This window comes from Lutra lutra, chromosome 11 (genome assembly GCF_902655055.1).
Source record: "Lutra lutra chromosome 11, mLutLut1.2, whole genome shotgun sequence".
NCBI classification, from domain to species: domain Eukaryota; kingdom Metazoa; phylum Chordata; class Mammalia; order Carnivora; family Mustelidae; genus Lutra; species Lutra lutra.
In genome coordinates this window covers 96,605,155-96,625,698 of record NC_062288.1, presented here as the reverse complement: position 1 = coordinate 96,625,698, position 20,544 = coordinate 96,605,155, and the positions used below count along the sequence as shown (strand labels likewise).

General features: G+C 42.3%; 1 gene segment (V, D, J or C); it reads right to left on the bottom strand.

Annotated features, from left to right (window-relative positions):
- The window catches only part of LOC125080658 (T cell receptor beta constant 1-like), a 116,975-nt gene extending 114,332 nt beyond the window's left edge, over nucleotides 1-2,643 (bottom strand). The window contains 2 exon segments of the C gene segment in view: nucleotides 1,879-2,174; nucleotides 2,305-2,643. Coding sequence covers nucleotides 1,879-2,174; nucleotides 2,305-2,353 — 345 coding nt within the window.
- Between the last annotated feature and the right edge of the window lie 17,901 nt (nucleotides 2,644-20,544).

The window sequence follows — 20,544 nt, the reverse complement described above, 5'->3', positions numbered from 1 at the left end:
AATAATATTAAAAATGTAGGGCAAAATCTAGTCATTTTAATATTTCTTTTAGAGTACCGCATCTATTTTTTTGATATATTTTAAAATTTTTATTTAATTTTTTCAGTGTTCCAAGATTCATTTTTATGCACCACACCCAGTGCTCCATGCAATACGTGCCCTCCTTGATACCCACCACCAGGCTCACCCATCCCCCCACTCCCTCCCCTCAAAAACCCTCAGTTTGGGGGCGCCTGGGTGGCTCAGTGGGTTAAGCCGCTGCCTTCGGCTCAGGTCATGATCTCAGAGTCCTGGGATCGAGCCCCGCATCGGGCTCTCCACTCAGCAGGGAGCCTGCTTCCTCCTCTCTCTCTGCCTGCCTCTCTGCCTGCTTGTGATCTCTCTGTCAAATAAATAAAATCTTAAAAAAAAAACCCCTCAGTTTGTTTCCTGGAGTCCGTAGTATTTCATGGTTCATCTCCCCCTCCGATTTCCCCCAATTCACTTTTCCCTTCCTTCTCCTGATGTCTTCCATGTTATTCCTTATGCTCCACAAGTAAGCAAAACCATATGATAATTGACTCTCTCTGCTTGACTTATTTCACTCAGCATAATCTCCTCCAGTCCCGTCCATATTGATACAAAAGTTGGGTATTCATCCTTTCTAATGGCTGCGTAATATTCCATCGTATATATGGACCATATCTTCTTTATCCGTCCATCCATTGAAGAGCATCTTGGTTCTTTCCACAGTTTGGTGACTGTGGCCATTGCTGCTATGAACGTTGGGGTACAGATGGCCCTTCTTTTCACTACATTTGTATCTTTGGGGTAAATACCCAGTAGTAAAGCACCCCACTTAAATACCTGCCACTTAAATGCTTCATAAGCAAATTTATATCATGCACCATAGTTAAATACACTGTGAATAACACATGTGCCAGGCAGTTCATTCAGCTTCATGTCTGGCATAAATTTGTAGCAGTTCGAATTTTCCCTACTTGACCAGAAAACCAGGAGACTACAGCAGGGTCTCTGAGGGCACTTTCCTCCCCTTAGGGCAAGGATTCATGAGAGTGGGGCCACCTCTTGTCTGGGCAGGTCTGCCCTTTTTCATAGTTCCAGGTCTCCAACTTATATTAAAAAACAAAACTGTTCTTTTTCCATTGATCATATCACTTGATCTTTATTTTTTTTATAATTTTTTATTTTGTTATAAACATATAATGTATTATTAGCCCCAATGGTGCAGGTCTGTGAATCGCCAGGTTTATACGCTTCACAACACTCACCATAGCACATGCCCTCCCCGATGTCCATAACCCCACCACTCTCTCCCTAGCCCCCTCCCCCTGGCAAACCTTAGTTTGTTTTGTGAGATTAAGAGTCTCTTATGCTTAAAAAACAAAACAGTTTTTATTTTTTTTAAGACTTTATTTATTTATTTGACAGATAGAGATCATAAGTAGGCAGAGAGGCAGGCAGAGAGAGAGAGAGAGAGAAGCAGGCTCCCCCTGAGCAGAGAGCCCGATGCGGGGCTCGATCCCAGGACCCTGAGATCAAGGCAGAGGCTACTGAGCCACCCAGGCATCCCACAAAACAGTCTTTAAAAAGTTCCTATTTTGTACCAAAGAGAACAGAATGAGTGGCTAAGGTGATCCTGGGGAAATACCACAAACTGAACGCCGGGTGAGTGTAACCACTTTTCCACTCTTGGCCTAACTGTCAGTGGTTTTCATAGGTTTCTGCCCAGCTTCTCTACAAACGAAGGGATGGCTGCCATAAACCCACTTCCTACCATTGTTGTAGGATGGGCAGGTGGGTTGATCTAGAGGAGGATCTTGGATCCGGGAAACAGAGAGGTTTATGCACAGGGGAGAGTTAACACTACAGCTCTGTGTCTTTACTGCTGGCACAGAGATACAATGCTGAGTCCCCCAAGCCTGGCGAGAGGATGTTGAGAGAACAGAAAGAAGTGTTGGCCCGTCTGGCCTGGAAGTTATCAGAGGTGTCTGCTTCTTTGTTAAGGTCTGTATTATAGAAGTAGAGGAGCAGCTTTGGGCCTTGGTTCAGCTTCTGTTGGTACCAATACATGCTGTCATGATTCATATTCTGAGAACAGCTCAGATTCACTGGTTTCCCCACCCTCGTAACCTGGTATCTTGAGCTCTGGATGACCATGGCACCCATGGGACCTGCAGAGGGAGAAAGAAAATGTAGAGACAGAGTGAAGAAGGAGATTGCTATTGCTGCTATGAAAGAAAGGTACAAAACTGAGGACAAGATAGCTCTAGTCAGAAGACTTCTTTTCTGACCAGGACTCACCTGCTCCAAGGAGACAAAAGGTCACACAGTAGAGCAGCCCGGGAGCCATGGCAGGACCACAGGAATGGAGCTTCTGTCTGCTCCAGACTCTGATCTCTGGGTGGAGAGATGGGGGTGCAGAGTCTCCGGTCCCTGACAGGTGGATCTGCCTGCGATGACTGCTGTTGGCTTCACCAAGGCAAGGGTCACTCCTTGTTGTGATCTTACATACAGCTTCTGGCTTGGCAGCAGAACCCGGGCTTGGCCAGATCACGTGTGGAGCAGAGGTGGTGCTGCCTCATGTTGCCTCTCTTCCTATATCTGCCCCATGCTCATCTGGGCCTTTCGTTCCTCATTTCTTACACCCTGTAAGGGAGGTTAAGTAGTTAGCTTTTGCTAAACTATTATTTATAAACCTATTGAGAGAATGTCTTTGTGTCTTGCTGTTGGCATCAGAGATGGATGACTTATGGCTGCAAACGATTCCTACCTTAATACAGAAATCAAGCCCTGCAATTCCTCTATTTATACCCACACTTCAGAGAGTATCAAGGACATTCTCTACCACTCTCTGCTATCAGTGACACCATAATGCCTCCTTGTGGCCAATAGAAAACCATCTAGAAGCATCTCTCCTTCAGTCCCTGTATTTTCAACTCAGACTCTGAACTCAGGGTGCTCACCAGGCTCCACCTGTGTTTCCTCTCCTGGGACCCATTGTGGCCCTACTCCAGGTAGCAAGGTAGATGGCCATAGTGCTCAGCCCAGTCCTTTCCCATCTCTTAGGGATCACCATACCTTCTTGCTCGATTCATAATGTTTTGAAAACTGTTGTTTCATATATTATGTTTGTTTTAGCTGTTTCAAGTAGGAGGTTAAATCGACTCATGTTAATCCATCTTGGGTGGAAGCAGAAGTCCACTCCCAGGACCGTATGAATTTCTTCCTGTTGGGTCCCCAAGAGTTTCAGTGGTTATAGACCTTTTTGTCAGTTTCTGAACATACGGTTTCCACCACACAGGAAGGGTAATATTTTGTTCCACAAACTTATAAGACATAGTCTAGAATTTCAGTTTCTCTCTGTTAACTTTTCCGTTTTATCTAGCACTTAAAGTCATGACCAAACACTCACTTTTCTAGCCAGATTTCAGGGTCTTTGTGTTATAATAACTTTTGGTCTATAAAGCCTGTGACCATTTGGAAGCTTCAGGATGAATGCAGGAGATGTCATTATAGGTCCTGTGTCATCTCTATCATATGGGCACTAAAAGCCAGCCTCAACTGTGAGGCCTAGATTGGACTGAAACCTGGTAGGTTCCCATAGCTTTGGCTCTTCCTTGCTCGGCCTATAAATTCTCTTTTTTTCTTCTAACTGGTGAATTTCTTTTTCTTTGTAAATTACCTATATTTTGTGTAGTAGGTGAGTGGTATTTCAAATTTAGAAAGAAAAATGGACAAAGACAAGGGTAACTATCTTCTTCCTGTTCTTCCTCTGTAGCTTCATCCTAAATAATCAGAGGTACATTTTACAACTTCCTCTTTCCTTTGTACAAATATATGCAAGTGTATATAAAATTAAATAAGGAATTTTACTGATTTAATTTTTTCTTTTTTTTTAAAGATTTATTTTTTTATTTGAGAGAAAGCGAGAGCGTGCATGAGTTGGGGGAAGGACAGAGAGAGAGGGAGAGAGATAATCCCAAGTAGATTCCCCACTAAATGGGGAGCCCCTTGCAGGGGCTCGATCTCATGATCCTGAGATCATGAGCTGAGCCAAAGTCAAGAGTTGGATGCTAAACCAACTGAGCCACCCAGGAGCCCCTACTAATCTAATTTTTCTTAAATGACTTTATATACCATACAAATCATGTTCCCCTTGACAGTTTTTCCTGATCATCTCTACAAAACAAACAAACATATTTGGTTTTCTTTTAACTTTTTCATGCCTGTGAAATGAAGCACTCTACACATCAATGAGATCAGATCATACATTCTAGACATTCTGGAACATACTCTTTTTTTTTTTTTTGGTGCTTTTTTGGTCATCAAGAATTTAACTACAATTGGGGGCACCTGGGTTTCTCAGTGGGTTAAGCATCTGACTTTTGATCCCAGCTCAGTTCTTGATCTCAGAGTCATGAGCTCAAGCCCTGCACTGAACTCACCCAACGTGGAGCCTACTTAAAAAAACAAACAAACAAAAACCTTAGCTATGTGATTGATGGTTGAAACTAACAAGCAATAAAAAACACCAACTCTTTTAATAAAAGAAAAGTTGACAGGCCTCCTAGTTGAGATGGCCTTAAGGACCTCAAGACATAGTTTATGATTATAATGCTTCTTGATGTGAGTCAGAAACATTATAGATTCTTTGTGCCACTCAAAGAGGCAGAGAGTAGACATCATTCCTTTCCCCCCATGCCCAGATACGAAAAGTACTAATACAGTAGAAGGAGAAGAGGAAAAGTCAAATATAAAGTATTATAGTTTCTAATGGGGTTGAAGAGTTGCTGCTGGGTAGTACCAGGGATGGAAGGAGAGGAGGTTGTGGGAGAGAGTATGATGTTTGAGAGAGTGATTTGGGAGGTGGTTCAAACTATTTGTGATTACAGGTCTAGAATATAAAGAGTGGATGTATCTGAGATGCATTGGGGGAAATGATCATTGAAGTGAGCAAATGAACAGACTGAGAAGCCCAGTCATCATCTAGGCCATTTTGCATGCCATCCAAGATGTTGGGGGTTTTAAGGTAGGAGAGATGAGAAATGCTTGAGAAGCAATAATGAAAAGTAAAAGGGACACCAGTGCCTATGAGGGTCACTCACAGAAACAAAAAATACCACTAATTAATGCCAGTAAGAGGAACTCAATTCCTTACCATTCCACTTCCACTGGGAAGTCAGGATCTGGGAACAGCAAATCTAGGATTATGACATAGATTTTGGGTTATAGAACAATAGTCACATGATCTTGAATTTCCAGTGAAACTTAGAACACAGACCTCTTAGAGCCAAATGCCACTGGAGCATTGCTGACTGTATTACAATCTTACATGTATGCACGTGGGTTGCCGTTGAAATAGCTGTGAAAAAGAAAACTGCAGAATTTGAGAATTACCACAACCAGGATGAATTGCGAGGTTATGTCTATGAATTTCTGACAAAATCCAGGGAAGAGTTTGTGGTCCTGGATCCAACAAGGACATACCCAGAGAAGTCAGGGTGTACATTTAGAACTGGTTGAACAAAGTACCTCGGGGGAGACATCATTTGGGAACTCTGTTTTTCATGAACTGGGCACCTGGCAGTGGATTCACAGCTTTCTGAATGGCTGACGTGCATCAGGCAGCAGCAAACGGTGATGAGTGGATTAAAGAGGCAGACCCCCAGGTGATAAGGACAGAAAGAATTCAAATATCTCTGAAGAGAAGAGTACAGACTCATCCAAAGAAAAGAGTATTTGGGTCTACCATGTTCGCTTTTCTATCCTTTTAGTTCTTTGCATGTGGTGATATGGAAATGATAAAGTGGAATGTTACATGGAAATTGAAATTACTAGTATTAAAAAATGAATCTTGGGGTTTCTGCCTTCAGCTCAGGTCATGATCTCAGGGTCCTGGGATCCAGCATCATGTCGGGCTCCCTGCTCTGCAGGGAATCTGTTTCTTTCTCTCCCTCTGCCCCCTCACGTGTGTGTGCGCGTGTGTTCTCTCCCATAAACAAACAAATAAACAATCTCTTGGAGTGTCAAATGGTATGGCCACTCTGGAAAATAACCTGGTTGTGTCTTTCAAAGGTAAAAAACACACTCACCAGGTAACCCAATAGTCTCACTCCTGGGCATAAATGTATCCCAGAGAAATGGGAACGTATGTCCACCCAGAACCCTGAGCACAAATGCTTATATATACAAGCTTTATTTGTCATAGTCAAAAACTAGAAACAACAAAAATGTCCTGTCGGAGGTGAACGGCTAAACAAACTCTGGTACATCCATGCGGTGAAACACAACTCGGCAATAAAAGACATGAACTCTGGATAAATGCAGCATCTTGGCTGAATCTCGAGGGCAATATGGTGAGGAAAAAAAGCCCATCTCAAGAGGTCACCTACTATAGGAAACAGTCTCAAAATGACAACATTATAGATATAGAGAGTAGATCAGTGGTTCCCAGAGGATAGGGGTGATGTGCGTGATTGCACCACAAATTCTGCATGCACGTGTGTGTGACATTATAATGGGAGATTTGGGGTTCTTGCAACAGCTCTGCATCTTGACTGTGGTGGTGACTGTGTGAACCTATATGTGTGACAGAAATGATGTAGAACTGCTTCTGCACTCATGGCCAATGGCAACTTCATGGTCTTGATATCTTGAGTATGATTATGTAAGATGTGACCATGGGTGGAAACCAGATGATGGGTGACTGGGCTCCTTTGTTCTGCTGTGCAATTTCCTGTGAAACTACAGTGATTTTTAAATGAAAAGCTAAAAAAAAATGGGAGTGTGGAAAATAATTGTGCTACAATTAAGGAAGACTGTTATAGAAAACCGGGAACAGGGAGGTTTGGAAGAAATGGTAAGGGCTGGGTGGGTCTGGGGAGACGATCACGCCCCTGTAACTATTCTGATGAAAGCAAAGGTGGGAGGGAGCACTGATCACTAACTCAGGAGAACCCAGGCTATGTAAGGCTTTGTGACAGCACAGTTTTGGGTTCACTTAATCACTTGAAAGCCCAGTGGGTGACTTTCACCATCAGTCTTGGACTCAGTCACCCTCTGTGAGAATTTGTGAAGAACTCCAGAGCCAACCCCCTATTGTCTTCCTACCAAAAGTTTTCTACTGTGATACTTGGGAAGTATCTGTTCTAGCCTTCCCCAGAGACATGGAGAACACTAGACTCATATCCTTGTACTGACAGGGGAGAACCTTTGAAAGACTGCTGAGGACAGCTGGCATTTCAGGGTTACTTCTTGTCCCATCTTTGTCACCTTGTGCCTGGGTGTCTGGATGACTCCAGCATCTGTAAACTCTGTGGAGGGGACAGAAGGTGGGGACAATAAGAAAAATATTGGAGTCACAACAAGGAAACCCAGAATGAGAAAGCTACAAATTCTGGGGACTCACCTACCCATAGGAGACAAAGGACCCCTAAGAGACAGAGGGCCGGGGTGCCCATCGCAGGGTGAAGGCAGATGTGGAACAGCCCAGACCAGGGCCCTTGTGAGCATGAGCAGAGTTGTAAGTTCAGGGACACCCTATCTCCAGGAGATGTGTCTGTCAGTGACATCACTAAATAAGCCACCAACCCCAACTCAGGAGCTCTCTGGGAGGTGGCTGCATCTCTGAGAGATGAATCAGGCACAACTAAACCCAATTACAATTGCCCTGAGATTCAAATTTACACAACCAGAGCCAGCCAACTATCCCATTTGAACCTAAATTCCCAAGTATTTATAGACAACTTCATGTCTCCCTGCAAGCTAGCTTCTCTACAAGCTCTCATACTCCCCTCACTGGTGGCTAAATGCTCCTGGTCCTATACACATGGTCAAAACCATCCATAGGTTAGTTAGGAGCTCTGAGCTCTCCAGGGAAAACAAGAATACCAACAGCACCGTTAGGGCTCCAGGGGCTGAACTGATGCCCTGAGAACTGATTAAATTAGAAAACCCTTATTTGCAGTGACAAACCTCTCAGAGTTTACTTATCTCTGAGCTTTATTAAATTCTCAAAGCCCATATGACAGAATCTCCTACACTTCTCTATCCTCAACATGAAGTAAGTGGGGGATTTTCTCATTCTTGAAGATTGGCACATAAAATTCTTGAGCTGATCTAAATATTATTCTTACTCTTAGAAAAGCTCATTGTTTTTAAATCAGTAACACTGAGTCTTTCCCTCTAAAAGCGGTCTGACGCCAGAAATGCACTTCCACTCATGGTAGAGGTTATGGAGAGCAGAGAGAAACCTATTTTTTGGGTTGGTCAGTTAAGTTAATCAAGAAGAAGGATCAGCTCAAGTCCATATTTTGTGGTTAGTATAGAGACACTGCTGAGTCCTCTGAACCTGAGGACCACATGTTAATTTCATTATTTTTTAATTTTTAAAAAATTTTTCATTTATTTATTTGAGAGAGAGAGAGAGAGAGAGAGCAAGCATGAGCAGGGAGGGGCAGAGGGAGAGGGAGAAACAGACTGCCTGCTGAGCAGGGAGCCAGACTGGGGGCTCAATTCCAAGACCCTGAGATCATGACCTGAGCTGAAGGCAGATACTTAACTGACTGAGCCACCCAGGTACCCCGACACATGCTAGTTTAATTTTATTTAATTTTATTTTTTAAGATTTATTTATTTATTTATTTGACACAGAGAGAGAGAGATAGTGAGAGATAGAGAGAGCAGCAGGAGGCAGAGGGAGAGAGAGAAGCAGGCTCCCCACAGAACAAGGATCCCGATGTGGGGCTTGATCCCAGGACCCCAGGTTCATGACCTGAGTCGAAGGTAGCCACTTAGCCGACTGAGCCACCCAGATGCCCCCACATGCTAATTTTAAAGAGCAGATATTTTCCAGACTGGATTATGCTACCTGAGGTACCTGCTTCCCTTGTGGGGTCTATTGGTTTCTAGTGGGTCCAGAGTGTAAATCTCTGGGCATTATTCTATTTCTAAAAATATCGTTGTTTGCTCCTTCCTTGTTACTTAGGTAACATTGTTACTAGGTAAGGTTACTCACCGTAGGTTACCTTGTTACTTAGGTAAGGTTACTTACTACTTCCTTGTACTTAGGTGTGGGAGACAGAATGATGGCCCCCCAAAGATGTCCATGTCTCATCCCTGGAATTGTGGGTGTGTTACATTACATAACAAGGGGGAATGAAAGTTCCAAATGGAATTAAGGCTGCTGATCAGTGGAACTTAATATAGAGAATCCATACTGAAATTTTCACGCGGGGACAGTATAATCAAAAGGGTCCCAATATGTGGAAGAAGGAGGAAGAAGAGTCAGAGTCAGAGTGATACAGCCTGAGAACGGACTTGACCAGTCATCACGGGCTTGGAAGACACTAGGGACACAGTGTCCCTAGAGCCTCTAGAACCCTGCTAACACCTTGGTTTTAACCCAAGTAGATTCATTTTGGACTTCTGACTTTCAGAACTATAGGATAATAGATCTGAATTCTTCTGAGTCACAAAACGTGTGGTAATTTGTTAGAGCAGAAATAGGCATTGAATAAATTACAGTATCCAGGGTACTCGGGCAGAAGAGGCAGTAGCTGGATACAAGCTAAGGTTGTGGGAGAGAGACACAGTCACATAGAAAGAACTTGAAGTCAGGACAAAGGAAGTCCAAGCAAAACCTTCCTTCTCTCTCTTTTAAAGATTGTGTTTATTTATTTATTTGAAAGAGAGAGAGTGAGCAAGAGAGAACAGAAGTGGGGAGGGGTAGAGGCAGAGGGAGAAGAAGACTCCCCTGCTAAGCAGGGAGCCCAATGTGGGCTCGATCCCAGGACCCTGGGATCATGACCTGAGCCAAAGGCAGACACTTAACGGTGCCACCCAGTTGCCCCCAAACCTTCTTATCTTTTATCCACAGACATCATTGCTTCTGGGGGCACATGGGAGTTTGGAGCAAATGGCAAAGCAAAAGTACATTGTGGCATCTTCCTGGTGAGAACAGAAGACTTTGGGGAGAAATTCTGTTGTTCTGGTCCACCCCAGTCCCTGCTTGGAAAGTAGATTTATGGGTGGTGTCCCTGTGATTGCCAGCTCCCTGGGTCCAGAGTCACTCTGATGTGGTCGAAGGTAACATCTGCAGGTCTCCTTGCTTTACCCTCTGTGGAACCACAGAGCAGGTGGGCTGGCTGGGACTGGTTTGGGTCAGGCTGGATAAGATTTCTCTGACACTCAGCTTTCCCTAGCTCAGAACATGCAAGCCTCACCAGCTCCAGCTCTGTGAGCTCCCACACCTTCAGCAAACCACTTTTCATTCAGAATCTGGTTCAGAGCAAAAACGTCTCCACAAAATAGAGGAAGAAGTCTTGGTCTTTAATTCCTTCATTCTCAGCCATCATTCAAGGCAGCTACAGCTCCCTGAATCTAAACCCAGCCCCAGGGTTTAACCTTTAAACCCTCTCCTTCCAAGTTGCTTGTTCAGTCCCTCTGGACTCTAGACAGACAGCGAGGCCACAGTGCCTCTTAGTGGCCAATGGGAAGAAACAGCACTAATGTGCTCTCTTGTCCAGACAGAAGGGGAGCTGTGCTTAGTTTCATTGAGTACAAAGCGTATGGATGTATGATTGGTTAATATTAGAGGGTCAACAGCTAATATTATCTCGTTGTGGCCTAAGATGGAACAGAGAGTCAGACATTGGAGCTAGACAGGTGGACATGATAATGTCCTTTTTGATATTGGTAAATAATGGGGTTCAGATGGGAATCCCAATAGGTTGGCTGACACTATACTGAGTCAAAATTTAACCCATTTTCTCTCTCCTCCAAATTGCAGGCTACCTTGAATGAAAAAGAAAGTTCTCCACGAATCTTAGTGTGTGTTGAGAAAACACGAAGGAATCGATCTCTTCTCTAGGTATCAGGAGGAAGGAACAAGGAGGAAGAGAGACTAGAGAAAGATGAAGAAGTTAGATGAGATCATTTATTTCCCTTCCCTGAGAGAAAATCTGATAAGGAATCGAAAGATTAGAACAGGAATATTACTGGGCCACCTGGGTGGCTCAGTTTGTTAAGTGTCTGCCTTCAGCCCAGGTCATGATCCCTGGGTCCTGGGATCAAGCCCTGCTTCTCCCTCTCCTTCTGTCCAGCCCCTCTACTTGTTCTCACTCTCTCTCTCTCTCTCACAAATAAATAAATAAAACCTTAAGAAAAAAAAGAACAGCAGTATGACTTTAGGGAAGTCTCCCAAAATAGGAAATGTGGAATAAAATGATGTCTCAGGAGACTGGGTTTAAGAGGAGAAGATGGAGTCACTTGTTAGTTATTCTCCCAATTCCAAGCACTGCTCCTTGGGTGTACTCATGAAAAACCAGCTCAAATGTGTCATGACAGCGCAGCAATTAAATTAATTCTAAGTCCATTCTGTGCTTCCTGCTCAAGCCTAAATATTCACTTCTTAATCTATTTCCCATCCTGCCACATGGTCCAATGACATGCCAGAGGTTATGGGATAAAAGTAAAAAAGAACATAAAAGTACTCCAATAATAATCCAATAATAAATACTACAGTAATAAAATGACAAAAACCAAATATCTCAATTTGAGTATAAATACCCTTTACATTTAAAAAAATTTCTCTAGTTGAAATTAAAGTTTAAGCATAACATCTCTATGCCATTTAAGTTAAATACAAAGAAATTATAGACTAAGAATCTACCATTAATGAATTTTGATTTAAAATTCCAAATAAAATTCCTTGACCTCAGTCCCTGGAATTAAAAATAAGAGCACTCAAATCAATCCTTCTGTTGTTCCCCAAATAGTTGGGTAAAAATAACAACATCAAAAATCTCAATTAATGCCCCCAAAACATAGTGGGAGACACAAGGTTGGAATCTTGGAGAAACTGAGTGCTGGAAAGGACATCTTTGCCTTTAGGGACATTTGCCTACCCTAACTCAGAGATCATGAGGCTGACTCACCTCTAAGGGGACAAAACTGAAGTCCAGAATGTACCAAATGTGCATGAATTAGCAGATTCAAAGTAAAGATGAGCTAGAGATAAATCTGCTCCAGGCCACCTCAAGCCTTGAATTCTGATTCAGGTAGCCCAAGCTTGTTTATACCTCATATATTTGGCAGAAGCAAAATGAAATTCTCTCTGGAGGAAGGTCCATTCATGCTAGCAAAAATTTATTCCTACAAATCTAGTGTCTGGCACAAAGCTGAAGACAATCAGTTTCATAAGGAAAAATACACCATGAAAATATGAAGATCATGACTGAGAAGGAGCAGAAAAAGAAGATGGACAAAAATAGCCCCACAAAGATGTCAGATATGAAAATGTTCAGACTCTGAAACAACTGTATTTCCTCCCTATGAAGAGATAAAAGACAATCTTGGAAAATGTTATTTAGGCTAAGAGTAATATAAAATATAGTAAATGAACCAAGAAAAAGAGACAAAAAAACAAAACAAAACAAAACAAAACAGAGTCTCGAATATAGAGAACAAACTGATGGTCACCAGAAGGGAGGTGGGTAGGGGAGGTGCAAACAGGTGACAGGGATGAAGAGTACATGTATCATGATGGGCACTGAATAATGTGTAGAACTGTTGAATCACTGCATTGTACACCGGAAACTAATATAACATGATATGTTCGTTTACTGTAGATATATATATCAGCAGATTGGAAAAAGAACCAAGTAAAAATTCTGGCACAGAGATGGTGGGTAGTTGCATTCATCAATGACTAAGGTTGTCAGACAAACTGGATGAAGATATTGGCAGAGCGGTTGAGAAGCTATGCACCAGATAAATAGACATGGACATAAATTATGACTTGCCTCTTGGTTGGATAAGGAAAGAAGTAAAGCCACAGAGGCTGAGGGGCAGTGACAGTGTTTTCAGGGAAATCTTGATAGGCTGCTTTCTAAATGGTTCTAACCAATGGTTCAGAATAGTGGCCAGTATTATCTTAGAGAATCTGACAGAATTTATAGTGAAGGATACAGATCTCAACACAAAGGGTGTTAATTGGAGAGTTAATCGGAGGGCATAAGTGGATCAGGGGCAACTGGTTGTTTCGGAAGTACATACTGAGGAATATTTAATGCCCAGGGGAGCTATTTTGATGTGCTAAGGCAGCCTTCTGGAGATGCCCTCAAAGACTCTGAACTCAGGCTTAAGCCTGGGGTGCAGTGCTGAACTGTGTGCCTTACTCTGAAGAGTTAGATCGCTCTGGAGAAAGAATTCATTTTGAGCTAAGATTTGGGACCGGATGCCAGGATATCCATGGTGTGTATTCTTTTGAAGTCAGAAAAGGGCTGAATAAAACAGCTGAAATTATCATCACCATCATCATTAACAACATCAGGAGAACAGAAAAAATGTTCCCCAAGCACAGATGGTGTTGAGACTTTGACGCAGAAAACTTCCTACAAGCAGAGGAGAAGCTGGAGAGCAATTGAATCATTTAGAAGGAGTTAAGAACCACGGAGGGAGAGCCGGCTGTTAGCTACTCTTGAAGAACCACTGTCTGTATTATTAAAAATTTTTGTACATGTTTTGTGATTGCATATTTTACAGGGGAACAGCCACCGCTGGCCCCTGGGACCTGAGTGTGTGACTAGTCACTGCCGGTGTGGGATCCTTGAATTATCACCAAAAAGTGCTTCTAAACCCTGAGTCATAATTATTTTCAAATAACATTTTTGGTCCTCATGTTTCAAGATATAACCCCTGGCTCCCCTTTATATGAATCATAGCTTATCTCTGCAAACCCACTTCTAGTCTTCGCATAATGAGGGACAAGGTAAGGCCTCCATTTAGAGGTTCTGTGAGCTGAATAGAAAGGAGAATCATAATGTTTTGTGTGCAGAAATGAGGTGCCTCTGTGATACTGTGACTAGGCTAGTTGCTGGCACAGAAATACAAAACTGAATCCCCGCTCAGCAGGCTAGACCTTGAGAGTAGAGTCTGCTCCTTTGGGCCTCTCTGCAGAAGATCGATTCTGGGGCAGCTGTGAATATCTAATGTGGCCTCGTTCTCAAACGGAATCAGCAGCTCCAGGCCCTGTCCGAGATCTGTCCGTACTCCGTACTAGTAAAGGGTTCTGTGGACAGAAATAGGATCACACCGCAAAGCCACAGCCTGTTTTTTTCTGTGATCTTATGTATGAGAAACTGAGTGACTCCACCTTCTACGAGGTCTGTGAGGAGACAGAATTTGAAAATGGAAAAAAAAAAAAGTTGAAGAATGGAATAATCATTGGAAAGATAAAATGCAGAGAGATCTTAGTGTTCTAAGGACTCAACCATCCTCTCAGAAGACAGAAAGCAACTCAGTGCAGGAGGCTGGTGCCCAGGGAAGGGTCAGGATAGGAATGGGAGGTTCACCAAGTCAGGTCAGGGTCCTTGTGAACATGAGCAGAGGAGGATGGCATCCCTTTGTCCCCAGGAAGCAGCTCCTGTTGTGACAAGACCGTTTTCACAAATGGCCACAGACTTAGAAACCAAGTGTTATAAACTATACCCTATCTAGAAGGTTATTTGTCATATCTGTAGACTGTGTACATGTCTGTCCGAGTGTACATCCCCGTCCGTCCGGGGGCGAGCAATGGGATTGACCAATCTCTACATTTCCCACCACCTTCTAATTCTGCTGGATGTTTCCACTGGGATATATCAAACACAACTCGCATGTGAACTATAACATTATAATCTCTTTGTATTTTCTGGAATCATTCTTCTCTCTGGATACTTTTCTTTCACTGGGCTCTTCATCCTTTCTGTCACACGAGCTTAGACAGGACAGAGGCTAGGGAAATTGCTACAGCATTATCCTGGAAGTACATGGAACCAAGTGACTCGCTCAAAGGTAAAGAGATGAAGGTACCCTGAGTGCAGATGAAGGTGGAAGCTTTTATTCCATCTAAAGGTCAAAGCTTAGTTTCCTCCTTGCTTGCCCCAGTCTCCACAGTGCTTTATGCACCAAGGTCTTCATCATGGGACTTCTTGTACATCTCTTTCATCAATGTAGTATCTTGAATTTTATCCGGGGAAGCTGGAAAACTCTCTAATTGCTGAAAATACCAGAGTGGATACAATAGCAATAAATACAAAATAGAACAGACCTTCTGGAATCTTAAAAAAACCTTCCAGCTTAACTTACAACTGAATTCAGTGGTTAGCATCTTCCTTTCTTCTCCTTCTCCTCCTCCTCCTTCCTCAGCTCCTCCTCCCCATTCTTCTCCTCCTCCCCATTCTTCTTCTCCTCCTCCTCATTGTTCTCCTTCTCCTTCTTCTTCTTTTCTTCTTCTTCCTTATCCTTCTCCCTCTTCCTCTCCCTCTCCTCCTTCTTCTTTTCCTCCTCCTCCTCGTTTTTCTTCTTCTCCTTCTTCTCCTCCTCCTCCCCCTCCTCTTTCTTCTTTTAAATGGAGCAACATTAGTTATAAATACACTTCCTTCCCTTATCTGAGTGGTGAGCTAGGAAGGGCTTGAGGATTGCAGAATGTCCTGCTACTTGGTATGAAGGAGCAAAATGAGAAAACCTGTGACCAGAGAGATGGGAACAGTATACCCATGTGCTCAGATATATTTGGGCTGAGTCTCAAAAACTTAGGGCTTACCTGTCAGGGTTATCAAGTGAAGACCCAGAGATGGAGAATTACCAGAAGCACCTGTTTCCCTCATAAATTTTTCTCTCATTGAGTAAAAAAGCAGTTGGTCTGAGCCCAACTTATGGTGGCACCAGTTAATAACTCCAACATGGAAAGTTTCTTCATACCAAGATGTCACTACTTATTCTGACCTGTGACCAGGGGTTAAAGCTGCTGAGTGACAAGAGCATTCAGGTGGATGGAGACTGGGGAGGTGCTGAAGAGCCTATAAGGATACATACAGTATGCTTGAAATGGAGGCTTGCCAGTTCCAGGAAAGATACTCCCCATATATTCCCAGGCCTCACCTGCCTCCTGGGCAGCCAAGCTGATGAAATCTATGACCATGACAAAAGCCATATCAGGGCCCAAGTGAGGCATTTTGCTGCTCAAGGAGGGGAGGCTGGAGCTCTGGAAAATCTGATCTTTGTCAAAGATACTTGTAGTGTAACTGCCAGCAATTTGAGACAAGCCTAGACAAGGTCTGGAATTATCTACTCTCTTGTCCTACATTCCCCTTATATCAACCTATACAGTGTCTGAGACACACAACTAGATTGGGTTGGGTTTGGGGTGTAGGAACATATCTAAAGCTTCTCTGATGCTCTCCCAAGTCAGCTGTTCTCCATTTGCATAGGCGTCTGAGTATTCTGGCTGGCTCCTGACCCTGGGGTCTATACTCCATGCAGGCTCAGTGATTTATTACTGTTCAGGTTTCACTGCTGAGCAGAAGTCACCTGTACCGATGAAGGAAGAAAAGTGTCTATTTAAACACCTCACATGCCACTGGCCACTCCCATCTGCAAACCAACTAGCTTTTGGATGAAGCCATATTTTTCTTTCCTTAACTTCTCAGGCAGCACTAAGCCCCACTTCAAAAGCACCTGCTTCTCCCCTCAACACTTGATGTGCATTCTGATGGCCAATGGTTCAGGGTCGCTGGGCTGAGGCCCTTCATCCGTGGCTCAGGGAGCCTCATGTAACTTCTATACCACCTCATTAGAATCATCAGTGAATTGAGGATTAAAAAAAAAAAAACTACAGGCTAGAATTGGACAGAGCTCATAAGCACAGTGCTCATGAAGGACAGTGTTTGGGGTGGGACAGTGCTTGTGATGGGCAGTGTTTAAGAGGGACACTGATAGTGAGGGGACAGTTTTCATGAGGGACAGAGCTTGTGAGGGACAGTGCTCATGAGTGTGAATCTTCCCAGCTTCATCTGATGCTCTTGTCTTCTCCTTATAAGGCAGATGCATGCTGCTCAACCACAACTTGGGGACACACTTGTTTTCCTCTGTTTACAGTCAAGTCAATTTGCCACTTTGTGAGTTTTTTACTAACCTTTAGGATGTACCAACTCTCTTGACACAGAGAAAATTTTCCTATACATTTGCTGAAAGGTCTCTTGGCATTCACTGCTAGTTAAATTTTGTGCTCATCTCAGAAATACAGAGCTGTTTTGTCTTCAAACTCTGAACTGTCTTGTCTTTTGGAACATCTTTTCAATCTTAGCCTGTGTCCTGTGGGGAAAATATACTATAGGGCTGCAAGAGGTCTTCTCTTCTACATATATCTCATGGTAACTATAGAATATCTCAGAGATTAAAATGAATACAGTAAATACCACCATCACACTGAAATAATGTCAACATTATGGGATCTTAAGCTTTTTCCTTCCACTTTTCACTTATGGGAAAGCTGAAAGAATAGTAAAAGGGACAGAGTAACAAATTGTACATCTGTACCCCCAATTGCTGACATTTTGTAACATTTGCTTTATCTCTTTGTATACATTTTACCTTTAACTTCAGGAACATTTTATCCTTGATAATTCAGTTGATCTCTCCTTAAAAAGAGGACATTCTCTTACATAATCACAAATGTCAGCATTCCAATCAAAACAATATTATTATCTAATATATATTTCAGATTCAGCTTCCTCCAGCTGTCCTAAAAGTGTCCTTTATAGATTTTGACTTTTTCTCTGGGACAAAATCAAAGCTCATGTGGTTGATCAACTTGGTTGTCAGGTCTCTTTAGTCACTTTTAAAATAGGCATCTCTGTCATCAACTTATTTATAACGGTTCTCATGACTTTGATTTTTTTGAAGAGGTCAGGCCAGGTGACTGGTTAAATGGCCCATAATCATAATTGTTGCATTATTATAAGTTAAATATCTTGTAGAGGTTGTGTAGATGATGCTCCTAGTATTTTCTCTGCCCTGGATCTGGAAGAAGCAATTTCTGCCCTGTTCCTTCTATTGAGGAATAAATAACCTTTAGAAATCAAATACTCTGCAATAGGTTTGCTCATTGGTTCTGGAACCACACCTTATAAGGAAAATAAAACAATTAGTTGGCTTTTGAATTGCTTCCTAGACCCTTCCATGGATAGAATTAGGAACTATATCATCTTTAAAATCACAAGTTCATATTGATACCTTCAATTCAAATCAGAACAGATTCCTTCCTCATCTTTCCTTTTAAAAAATTATTATTATACCTCTCTTCTCTTAGTAGGACTCCTTGTACCCCATAGTATCAGTGAATTACTCATTTGTCTCTTCTATAGTACATTACAAATGTTTCAGAAGTACAACATGCACTGAAGACATTACCAGCCACAAATCTCCCAAGCAAGCTTCATCCTCAATCTCACTGAGCCTTATCACAGTAACATGATTAAATATAAAGACAGAGAGAAACTCTGAAAGACAGCCAGACAAAAAAGACAATATACTTCCAAAGAAGATTTACAAATGACCAATAAGCACATGAGAAGATACTTACCACCACTAATCATTAGGGAAATGCAAATCAAAACGACAGTGAGGTTCTACTTCCTGGTTAACTAGGATGACTATAGAGGGAGGAGGAGGAGAGAGGAGGGGAAGGGAGAAAAAGAGGAGAAAAGCAAGTGTTGGTGAGGATGTAGGGAAATTGGAACCCTTCTACATTGCAGATTAGAATGTAAAACAGTGCAGCTCCTGAGAAAAACAGCTTGACAGTTCCTCAAAAAGTTAAACATAGAACTACCATATGACCCAGCAATTCCACCTCTAGGTATATGCCCCAAAGAAGCGAAAACAGGAACTCAAACAGATACTTGTAGGTCAATGTTCATTGCAGAATTATTTATAAGAGCCAAAAGGTGGAAATATTCCAAATGTCCATTGACTGATGAATGGATATACAAATGCAATCTGCCTATACAATGGGATATTATTTGGCCATAACAAGGAATGGAGTTCTAATCCAGGCTACAACATGAATGAACTTTGAAAGTCTTATGTTCAGTGAAAAAAAAAAAAAAAAAAAAGAGCCAGACACAAAAGGAAGAATATGGTGTTTCTATGTGGCAAATTCGTGCAGACAAAAACTAGATTAGACATTACTAAAGCCTTATGATAGAAGAGATGAAAATGTTTCAGCCTGGTAATTTTGAAGTCATAACTTATTTCGCTATGCAATACTTTAATTCTAAGTAACGCTGAGAATCTATCCACATAACTAGTGGTAATCCATGTTTACTCTTACGTGAATTACCTAGATAAAGTATTGCCATTTTTATTGGGTGTTCTTTCTTATTAAGTAATAAGAATTCTTTATTCCTTCTGGATACCATTACACAATGTCTGCTATGCTACAGAAAACCAAACAGATCCTAAAATCTCAGGAGTTTAACTCTATAGAGTTCTATTCTCATGACCCCAGAGCATAAAGTGGCATGAACAGTTCTCTTCAGTGGTTGTCCACCAAATTACCATCCAGTGAGTCAGGCTGATCCCATATTCTAATTTAGCAATTTATAGCTTGTGCATGCCCAGTTTATCACAGCACAGGAAAGAGAGTTAAAAGGTATATGCACAGAAAACAGTTAACACAGCCCAAGAATGTTGTGCTCAGAAAGGCTGCTTGCAAGATGGGCCACTGGCTGCCATCTGGGCACTTGGCTGGTAAAGTTATCTGTGCCGATACCAACTTTTCCCAACCAAGCAGGATGGTTCACTTTGCCTAGACTGTTCGTGCAAATGCGTAGTTTATGCTGAACACCAGATTTCCTTCTGGGAGACTACATTTTTAGTATGTGGTGAGCAGTGGGTGCCCATATGAAAAGCCCCCAATAAAAACTTGGCCATTAAGTCGCTAAGAGTCTCCTGTGATAGAAACGCCATACTCATGTTGTTGCCATTTGGTCGCTGGGGGAATGTGAGCTGTGTGTGACCCCCTCCAAGGAGGAGGAGAGCATAAGGTCATCTGCCTGTGGATTCCTTCATACTCTACCTGTGCCTTTTCCCCTTGTGATCTGCCACTGAAGAATTAACTGGGTCACTGATACCTCTTGGCTCTGACTACAACTAGATGTGTCTCCCATGAATCCTTTTGGCGAATCTCCAAATGTGGGTGTGTACTTGGGGACCCCCAACACGGTGCCATAGGATATTCTAAAAGGCAAGGCTTGGAATTGACTTAGATCATTTTTACACACTTCCCATTGTGCAGAACTTGGATCATAGGTCCGCAAGGGAGGCTGGGAATCGCGGAGCAGCCATGGGGATTTGGTGAGCAGGAATGGTGTCTTTCACACCAAATCTTCATCATGGATTTGCACCCCTCATGTCTTTTCCCAGTCTGTGACTTACCTTTTCATTTTTATGATGTGTTTTGATATAGAAGAGTTTCATGCAACCGAAATTATAGTTTTCTTTGTGGTTTGTGTTCTTCTGTGTCTCCACTTAAAAAAAAAAATCCTTCCTCAAATAAACGTCTAAGAATAGTTCTCTTAATTTCTTCTAGTAAAATTTAAGTTTTACTTTTCATAATTAAAAGTAGTCCTGAAATAGATTTTCATATGAGGGATGAAGTAGAGTTCCAGAAGTAAGAGGGAGGGGCATATGTTTAGTGAAGAAATAGCCTGTAAAAAA